This window comes from Carettochelys insculpta, chromosome 30 (assembly GCF_033958435.1).
Source record: "Carettochelys insculpta isolate YL-2023 chromosome 30, ASM3395843v1, whole genome shotgun sequence".
NCBI classification, from domain to species: Eukaryota; Metazoa; Chordata; order Testudines; family Carettochelyidae; genus Carettochelys; species Carettochelys insculpta.
The window spans coordinates 12081618-12090400 of record NC_134166.1 but is presented as its reverse complement, the minus strand read 5'-3'; the positions used below and the strand labels follow the sequence as shown (position 1 = coordinate 12090400).

Here is an 8783-nt window from a genome sequence, read left to right as displayed (position 1 = left end):
TGGGGTGGGGGAAGCTCCCCTGGCCCCCACCCACAGCCTGGACTCCTAGGTCCCCCCGCTGGGGGATGTTCCTTTTTGTATGGGGAGGGTGAGTGGGGCTGGGGGCTGGGGCAGCCCCCCTGCCCTGTAGATATTTGTACAGATGTTTCTAAACTGGTTTCTTTTCTATGCACTTTTTTATTTAAAGTGGCGAGTCGGCCCTGCCCCCTTGGTATAATTTTAAATAAATGGCCCTTTTCACATGCTGCGTTCTTCCTGGGGCAGTGCTGGGACTGGGGAAGTGGGAGGTGGAGGGAGGGGGCAGCTGGGCCCCTCTTCGCTGTATGCCCTGCTTCTGCCCCAGGCGCTGGTTCTGGCCCCCTGCCCTGCATCACTGGGCATTTCTCATGGTGCAGAGCCAGCAGCAGAGTGGCATTGAACCTGCAGGGCCTCCTGCTGGCCCTGGCCTGGGCCAGTGCTGGGCCTCACCGCAGGGTAGAAGCCAGTCCCTGCGGCTGCTGTGCCTCACCCCTTCTGCAGCGGGGAGCCCGCCCCACGTCCAGCTCTGGGCTGTGCTCTGGGCGAACTGGAGTAGGGAGGTGATGTAGCTACAGCGTAGGGTGCAGGCCCCCACCCCCAGTCCACTGGTTTGGTCCCTGCTGTCACAGGGGGCCTGTGGAGCTGGGGGCACCTCACCCCCCCAGCTGCACCCTGTGCAGCACCTGGAGGGCATCCTGGCGTCCCATGGCAGCCAGCAGCCCGGCCAGCTGCCCCAGCGTGGCGTCGGGCTGGCGCGCAGCCACTGTCTCCAGGGTGGCGCGCAGGGGGCTGCGGGTGCTGCGCAGGGAGTAGGCGTAGTCGATCCAGGTGGCAGAGAGGCCGTAGCGGGCGGCCAGGTGCCGGGTGCCTCCCCCAGCCTTGCCCTCGGGGTCCAGCAGCATGATCAGCTCCTCCAGCGCGTCGGCATTGTCCAGCAGGCGCTGCAGCGGCAACCCCCCCAGGCCTTTGGGGCACAGAGCAGGGGTTAGCGGGCCCCTGGGTGCCTTGGGGCTGGGCTGGGGGCAGGAGCATGTACCTGCATGACCAGCAGTGGCTGCCATGAGCCCAGCTGTCTGCTCTGTGCTCAGCGGGTGCTTAGCCCAGCAGCTGCAGCCTGAGGGGGGGAAGGAGGGAGGTGAGGGTTGGAGCCCTGGACCCCCAGCCTGAGGGGGGGGAGGGCAGCTGGGGCTAAAACGCTGCTGCCCCCAGCACTCTGCAGGGGCCAGGGAGCAGAGGTGCTGCCCCCTCTTCAGCCCTGCCCGTTAGGGGCCAGCCCTCCTCCGCGACCCAGGCCCCGCCCCCTGCTCGAGAAGCTCCACCCCCGAACCAGGCCCCGCCCCCTGTTCGAGAAGCTCCACCCCCGAACCAGGCCCCGCCCCCAGGGTAAGGGCTCCTGTTCAGACCGCGTTAGCCGCGTGTCAGGAGCCGCTCCCGGCCGCGCCCTCACCCTGCCGGCGGCAGTGGCCCTGCTGTCTCCAGAGGATGACGAAGGCTGCAGCCAGCAGCAGCAGCAGCACCAGGACAGCCACGTACAGCCCGTAGCCTGCAAGGGGGGACAGCGGGTCAGCGGGGCCGCTCCGGCCGGGCTGCAGGGCGCTGGCCCGGGGGGAAGGGCCCGGGGTACCTGGAGCACAGTCTGCGCTGCAGCTGGAGTTTCCGGGGGCCTCTGAAGGAGGGAGCGGCGGGGGCGAGGCGGAGGCTGAGGACGCGGTACCGGGGTCCTGAAAGGCAGAGCCAGGCACGGGAGAGTGAACGCAGCCACAACCAGCGGGCGCGCCCCGCTCCCCTCCCGTGCGCACAGCCCCGAGGGCCTGATTCCCTGGCCGCCCCCAGACCCACCTGCGGGGCGGTGCTGCAGTCGATGTAGCGGAGGAGCGCGGGGTGACACTGCTTGGGGGAGACGCAGCACAGTTGCTGGCACCTCCCGCCCGGCCCCCACAGCTGCCTGCCGAGCGGAGAGCAGACGCGTCAAGGAGCAGCCGCCTCTCTCCGCCGGCTACGGAACCCAGGCGTCCTGGCTCCCGGCCCCCCACCCCCAGCCAGGGAAAGGACCCCGGCGTCCTGGCTCCCGGCCCCCCCCCCCCCCGCCAGGGAAAGGACCCCGACGTCCTGGCTCCCGGACCCCCCACCGCCAGGGAAAGGACCCCGGCGTCCTGGCTCCCGCCCCCCCACCGCCAGGGAAAGGACCCCGGCGTCCTGGCTCCCGGCCCCCCTTCCAAGCACTGCTGCCTCCCGCCCGCGCCCCAGGAGTGAACCCAGGCGTCCTGGCTGCTCGCCGCAGCGGGTCGCTGCCGTACCCCGGGGGGCAGCACTGGGTGTCCTGCCGGCGGGAGCAGGGGGCGCGCTGGGCGCCGGGCGGGCAGGCGGAGCAGCGCTCGCACAGCAGGAAGCGCCCGTCGTTGAAGGAGCCGGGGGGACACTCCGCGATCGGGGGCATGAAACGGCCGCCGGTGTCCAGCAAGCCGCAGTTCACGGTGAACTCCCGCCCTGGAGAGAGAGAGGGGTCAGCGCCCCCCCCCAGCGCCCGCAGCGTGTGCCCTGGGGCCCCTAGTGACCCCCCGCCCGCAGTCCCGCCCCCACAGCCCAGCGCCCCCGCCCGGCCCCCCCCTTCCAGGCCCCCCACAGCCCAGTGCCCCCTGCCCAGTCCCCACCCCACAGCCCAGCGCCTTCGCCCCCACTCACCCAGCAGCGGGACATGCTGCGCGTAGCCGACCTCACAGGGGACGCAGGCCTGGGCCGCCTGGTGCCAGTACTGCTGGTGGTTGCAGCGGCTGGACACAGGGGTCCGGCCGGTCGTGCAGGTGCTGGGGGGCAGCAGGTAGAGCAGCAGGGGCAACAGCATGGCTGGACGGGGGGAGGGGTGGGCTGAGACCTGGGAGGGGGTGACATGGGGAGGGCTGAGTTGGGGGGCAGCTCCCTCCCCCGCCTCAGCCCCCGCCCCCGAAGATAACCATATCCAAGTCTGCACGTCCCCCCTCCTCCCTGCCAGCTGCCCACAACCCCCAGCGCACCCCCGCCCCGCGCTCCTTCTTCACCCCTGCCTGTCCCCCCAACCAGCCAGCTCTCCCCTACAGCGCATGGACCCTGGTCCCCGCTGCGCCCCCCCACCCGTCTGTCCGGCCGGGCTGGCACGGTGCACATCTGTTTCACGGCTATCCTGTGGAAGGCGAGTGTCTCCCCGCTGCTGGGCTCCCTCCCTTCCTTCCCCCCACATCAGCCTGCCCCCTCATTTCCTGTCCCCACCCTGCAAGGCTTCCTGCCACCCTTAAAAACAGATGGCAGAGGCTGATATAAATCATTCAACTTACTGGCAGCCACATGGGGATTGCCCAGCCAGTGCTGAAACGCAGCCACCCTGGGGCGAGTGGGCTAGGGACCTGCTGCAGAGGACACTGCATGGGGACAGCTTGGCTGGTGCACAGATGCAGCCACCTCTGGGGTGAGGCAGTTAGGGGACAGCCCATCAGAACACCTCCTGGAGCCAGCTTGCCTGGCACTGAGCTGCAGCCAGTTCTGGGGCAGGACACTGGGGGAGGGCATGCCCAGTGCTGTAACACAGCCTCCTCTGGGTTGGGACCGCAGGGGAATGCCAGGCAGAGCTGGCTTGCCTGGCTCTGACACTTGGCCAGCTCTTGCAGCTATGAACGCAGAGGATACATGCACAAGAGAAGGCGATGACCCGGGTGTGTGGGCAGCGCAGCGAAGTGGCAGAACTTTCCCAGTAGAACCAAGTCTAGCGAGTGGAAATATCTTACATCTGTAACGCTGGGGGGTGGCAGCTGCGTCCCGGCTGCCCCACCTCCAGAAGTGGCTGCTGCCCCCTGCCACGGCAGCCAGCCCTGGGTGGCCGTTAGCATCCGCTGGGGAGAAAAGCTTTTTAGCGTGGGAGGCGGCTAAGGGGGCAGATGCACAGGGACCATTGATTTGTCTTTGGGGGCCCAGTTCATTCCAAATCGCCCCATCCTGCCCCCTGCCAGCTCCTGCCTGGGCTGTGGGTGTCACCTGAGACCTAACGGACTCGTAGCTGACATGCTGGGTGATGGGACTGGCTTGAGGGGTTAGGCTCCACCACCTGTGTCCATCCACCTGTCGCAACATCGCTGTTCCTGTTTGAACTTGTGAGGCCAGGACCAGGGCATTACCAGGAGCCCTGCCGCTGCTGGGTCAGCGCTCGGGGGAAGAGGCCAGAGATCCGAGGGTCTACCCCGAATGCTGGACAGTGAACTCAGTCCCGGTGCCGCCCCAGGCTGTGGGCCTGGCCTGGCCCTAACCTGCATGAACCTGCTGAACAGAGGATGGAGCCTGTAACTAACTGTGGGGGAGAGCTCGCCTGGCAGCTGCCCCGGGCCCCAGGGCACATGGACCTGTGCAGACCACTCCCAGAGCTGGACTGCTGGTGCAGCTCCCTGGAGAGCCGATGGTTCCTGGTCTGTAGGTGGCGCCAGGGGCTGCAGCCCCCAGGACCCAGGCCTCCGCTCTAGGGGGCCCTGGCTCTGGGGATGACTGGTGTCCTGGGACAGGCTGGGACCTGAGTGCCAGGCTGGAGTGACCCAGGGGCTTCAGCTGTGGGCTTAGGGGGCCCTGCAAAAAATACCCTTGTGGCAGCCCCCGGCCACATTCAGCCCCCCATTTATCTTCCAACCCTGGCCTCACGCCCCTGCTCCCTGGCAAGAACCACAGCCAATAGGAGCCACAAACCAGGCCAGGTTCACGCAGAGCCACCTGCCCCTGCCCTGGGGCTGCAGGGACATGCCAGCCAATTCCGGGAGCAGCGTGGGGCCAGGGTAGGCTAGAGGCACCAACCACCTGGTCCCCTGCCCTGCACCAAGGTGCCCTGACTGGCACAGCATGGCACAGCACCCCCTGCTGGTCCCCCTGCCCCACTCCCTGCCACGCTCTCCACCGCATGGTACCCCCTGCTGGACCTGCCCCCCCCCATCACTGCCACATCCCCTCCCAAGCTGCTGCCTGCTCCCCACAGTACAACGCCCCCAACTGGTCCCCAGCCCACTCACCCCACTGCCAGTCCATGCTAGTGGGTGCACCCCGAGTGAATGAGGCGGGGTGGGGGGTGTCATGTCTAGTTTATTCCACCTCTCATATTCCAGCCTGCTGGGGGGAGGGGGCAGAGTTCGGACCAACGCTCCCTGAGCAGTGCTCCCCGGATGCCTGGGTCCTGCTGACCACGCAGCTGGGGAGATCCCCCCTCCCCCCAGACAATCGGACTGGGCAGGGTTCAACTAGCAGAATGGAAACAGAGAGGGGCCTTGGGGACCTGTCCCCCGAGGGCTCCAGCCACTGCGCCCTGCTGGGTCCGAGGCAGGTGGGGGCTGGCGAGGCCAGGAGCCAGGGGAGGGGTCAGAAGCGGCCGTAGCGGTGGTCAGGCGAGCGCTGGCGTTTCTTGCCACGGGACCGGTCGGAGCGTGAGGGGGACGGGGCCCTGGGGGAAAGAGCAGAGTCAGCAGGGCCATGGGCTGACACCAGGGGCTGCTGTGTCCCCCCATATACCAGAGCTCCCCTGGCTCCCTAGTGGATGTAGCATCAACCCTTGCCCCAAGAGCTCCCTCCCCCAGCCTAGGGGTTCTGCGTCCCCTCAGGGGGTGCGGTGGAAACCCCGCATTCCCTAGCACTCCTCTGGCCCCCCAGGGTGCACTGAGTTTCCCTTCATCCCAGACCTCTCCCTTGCTCCCCAGGGGTTCCAGCATCACCCCTCTTTCTTCCTGAGCTCCCTCTGAGATCCTTATACCTCCCCTCATCTCTGCTCACCCAGCAAACCTGGCCCCCATTTGCCCCATGCCCCTCCCTAGGGCCCCCCCGCCGGACCCCCAGACCCCCCTGCTCCAGGAGAACCGCTGCCCCTGCCTTCCGAGCGCCCAGCCCCCGACTCACCGCCGGCACCGGCTGCGCCCATAGAGCTGCCGGCGCAGCTCCCGGGAGATGGGCCGCAGGTGCATGAAGTTGCAGAACCCCCCGCGGGTGCACTCCCTGGCGGCAGACAGCAAGGGAAGCGGTCAGCGAGGGGGGAACCTCGTGGCAGCTAGTACAGCCTGGGGATGCCTGGTGGGAAGCTGCCTGGGGAGAGGGATCCCCCAGGAGGCCACGGGCTCCCAGCGGGTCCCTGCTGGGGAAGGGAGGTCCAGGAGGGGTTCACAGGGCCAGTGCACCTGGCAGGTGCTGGTCAGGGTGGGTGGAGGGGGAAGGGAAGTCTCTGGGGGGTTACAGGGCTGGGGTAACTTCATGGGCAGGGATGAGCTGAAGGGACTGGGGGCCTGGACAGGGTTTCCTCTAACTTTTAACAGCCACATGCGGAATGCACATTGTTCTGTGCGCAGAGGCATGCACGGATGTGTACCACCAACAGAACCCACGCGGCCAGCGCTGGGCGCTCTGCCAATCAGGTGGGCAGCACTCGACTCCCTCCTGGGCAGCCGGCCAAGTGCTCAGCTTTCAGGGAGCGCTGGGTCTGGGTGCCCTGTGGATACCAGCCTGGAGAGGGGGCTCTGAGGGCTTAATGAAGGCAGAGTCTGAGGAGGTGCCATCCCGGTGCCCATCACTTACCCCATCTCGTACTGGCGGCAGCAGGACTCGCGGAAGTCGGTGACTGGGGAAAGCTCGGCCCGCACGGCCTGGCCGTTGAACCAGCGATTGTTCAGCTCCCCCACGGCCCGCTCGGCGTCCTCCTCCCGCCGGAACTGGCGAGGGACGAGAGTCAACACAGCCTGCTGGGGGCACTGGCCTGATCTGGCCCGAGGGGAGGAACTGGCTGGCTCTGGGCCAGGGCAGGGAGCTGGGGGTTACCTTGACATAGACGTTGCCAACCAGGTGGTCCCCAAGGTTGTCACAAACATTCATCTCCTTGATCTCCCCGTACTTCTCCTCCAACTCTGTGAAAACCTCCTGGCACAGGGACAGAAGGAGCTTCATGGGGAGAAGGCCCAACACTGCACAAGGCAGGGCAGCGGGGAAACATCCACATATAACACCGAACTGGGACAGCTCTCCCAGCCCTGGGAGGCAGGCAGGATTTCTAGCTTCTATTTCCAGTTTGGGATGTCACCATGAGAGGTGAGCTGGGACCCAAGACTCCTGAGTTCTGTCCTAGCTCTGGGAGGGAAATGGGGCTTAGTGGATAGAGCTGTGTGCGTGTGCGAGTGTGAAAGAGAGAGAGAAACAGACAGAGAGACTGAGTGTGCCAGGACTCCTGGGTTCTATTCCCAGCCCGCTTCCACTGACGTACCTCAAAGAAGTTGTCGTAATGCTCCTGCACTTCCACGTCACTGACATGGCCTGGAGGAGAGACAGACAGACACTCTGCTGTCACACAGTGGGCAAGCTACATGCAGCACCTTGTGCCTCCTATCACCAGGAGCATCTCTAGAGGCTGTGAGCTTCCCCATGAGCACAGCACTGTCCAGGCCCACGTACAGAATCTAAGATCCTACTAGGGAGTTAAGGGACCTGAAGGCCTGAGAGGCTGTGAGCTTTCCCCAACAGTGCTGCCATACAGCGGGGCCAGAAGGGGCTATTGAGTACTCACAGTGCGAGCCATCTGCTGACTGGGCCGTGTTTTGCGGGTTCCGGTACAGATTCAGCAGCACAATTGTCTACAAACAGAGGCACAAAGTGAGATGTCTGTATTCCCAGCTGTCCCACCCCAGAGCAGGTTGCATCCGAGTGCCACGAAAACGGCCCCATGTGCAGCATTGCATGTGGCTGTTCCCAGCTGCGCTCCTGCCCAAGGTGGTTGCTTCTGAGCATGGGCGAGCTGCACCCCATGTGGTGTTGTGCCATTATTCCTAGGCTAGCTTGCCACAGAGGTGGCTGTATCTCAGCACTGGGTGTGATGTTATGTGTGGCTGTTCCCCAACTGCCCCAACCCAGAGGTGGCTGCCTCCTGATCCCCCAGACTTGGCGGTGGCGCCCCACTGTCCGGCTCACCTGGCTGAAGGTGGGTCTGTTGTGGAGGCGGGAACACCTGTCTCCATGGCGACATGCCCCGATCTTAAAGTAAAAAGAGCAGTTAACCCTGGAAAAGGGCCAGAGATGTTTAGTGAGTGAGGGGCTGGTGGCTGCAGCTCCCCACAGACTGCCTGGGCCCCAGGAGTCCTGACCCCTCCGAGCCAGGGAGAGAACCCAGGAGTCCTGCCCCCACCCCACCCGTCCCCCACCTGACCCAGGGAGAGCACCCAGGAGTCCTGTTCGCTCTGAACTTTGACCCCGTGTCACCTCTGACCCCCTTCTCTCCACTCACTTGTCTTTCTCGGTGCCGAAGATGGAGGCCAGGTACTCAGCCATGTTCCTTCTCGCGCCCGCCCCGGGGCACGCTGGGAGTTGTAGTCCCCGGCGGTAGGCCCTGGGCCGACTGAACCGTTGGGCTCATACTGAGCATGTGCGGGCGGGCAGCGCATGCTCAGTTAGATCTGACGGCGCTGCCCTGGGAGTCAGGGTCTGAGGTGGGGGAGGGGCTAGGTCTGAAGGGGGGGTAGGGTCTGAGGTGGGGGAGGGGCTAGGTCTTAAGTTGAGGGGGGGTAGGGTCTGAGGTGGGGGAGGGGCTAGGTCTGAAGTTGAGGGGGGGTAGGGTCTGAAGTTGGGGTGTGTGACCCTATTTCCCTGGGGCCAACTGGTAAAAATTCTGGAATTCAAGTGAGTTCAATGGTGACCAATCAGAGCTGTGCAAGTGCACCCCCCAAATGTTCTAGGAACCCCCCAGGCTCAGGAGGATGGGGGGGGCTGGGACACTGAGGGGGGCTCTGGGTAGGTGTAGT

General features: G+C 65.6%; 2 protein-coding genes across 5 annotated transcripts; both read right to left on the bottom strand.

Annotated features, from left to right (window-relative positions):
* Positions 1-671: 671 nt before the first annotated feature.
* IGFLR1 (IGF like family receptor 1) lies at positions 672-5168 on the bottom strand. Of its 4 annotated transcripts, XM_074981385.1 has the most exons (9): positions 5034-5168; positions 3774-3878; positions 2701-2890; positions 2316-2505; positions 1858-1963; positions 1643-1739; positions 1466-1561; positions 1055-1132; positions 672-982 (listed from the first exon to the last, which is right to left on the bottom strand). In XM_074981385.1, the coding sequence occupies exons 1-9, from the start codon at positions 5094-5096 to the stop codon at positions 672-674; spliced, it is 1236 nt and encodes a 411-aa protein (XP_074837486.1). In that variant the 5' UTR covers positions 5097-5168. The 4 variants fall into 4 exon arrangements, with proteins under 4 accessions (XP_074837486.1, XP_074837484.1, XP_074837487.1 ...); XM_074981383.1 differs by having other exon boundaries at positions 672-1132; XM_074981386.1 differs by lacking the exon at positions 1055-1132.
* U2AF1L4 (U2 small nuclear RNA auxiliary factor 1 like 4) lies at positions 5124-8328 on the bottom strand. Its single transcript, XM_074981387.1, has 8 exons — positions 8270-8328; positions 7957-8044; positions 7556-7622; positions 7256-7305; positions 6817-6915; positions 6577-6710; positions 5908-6003; positions 5124-5458 (listed from the first exon to the last, which is right to left on the bottom strand). The coding sequence occupies exons 1-8, from the start codon at positions 8311-8313 to the stop codon at positions 5377-5379; spliced, it is 660 nt and encodes a 219-aa protein (XP_074837488.1). The 5' UTR covers positions 8314-8328; the 3' UTR covers positions 5124-5376.
* Between the last annotated feature and the right edge of the window lie 455 nt (positions 8329-8783).

Excerpts from the sequence above, each read along its gene's own strand:
- IGFLR1 (XM_074981383.1), bottom strand. The coding sequence starts at position 5,096 with ATGACACCCCCCACCCCGCCTCATTCACTCGGGGTGCACCCACTAGCA. Across the intron at positions 2,891-3,773 it reads CACCCCCCAGCGTTACAGAT|GTCTCAGCCCACCCCTCCCC; the intron begins GTAAGATATTTC and ends ACCCCCTCCCAG. Across the intron at positions 1,740-1,857 it reads ACTGCAGCACCGCCCCGCAG|GACCCCGGTACCGCGTCCTC; the intron begins GTGGGTCTGGGG and ends TCTGCCTTTCAG.
- U2AF1L4 (XM_074981387.1), bottom strand. The coding sequence starts at position 8,313 with ATGGCTGAGTACCTGGCCTCCATCTTCGGCACCGAGAAAGACAA. Across the intron at positions 8,045-8,269 it reads TTCGGCACCGAGAAAGACAA|GGTTAACTGCTCTTTTTACT; the intron begins GTGAGTGGAGAG and ends GCCCTTTTCCAG. Across the intron at positions 6,711-6,816 it reads TTGGCAACGTCTATGTCAAG|TTCCGGCGGGAGGAGGACGC; the intron begins GTAACCCCCAGC and ends GTCCCTCGCCAG.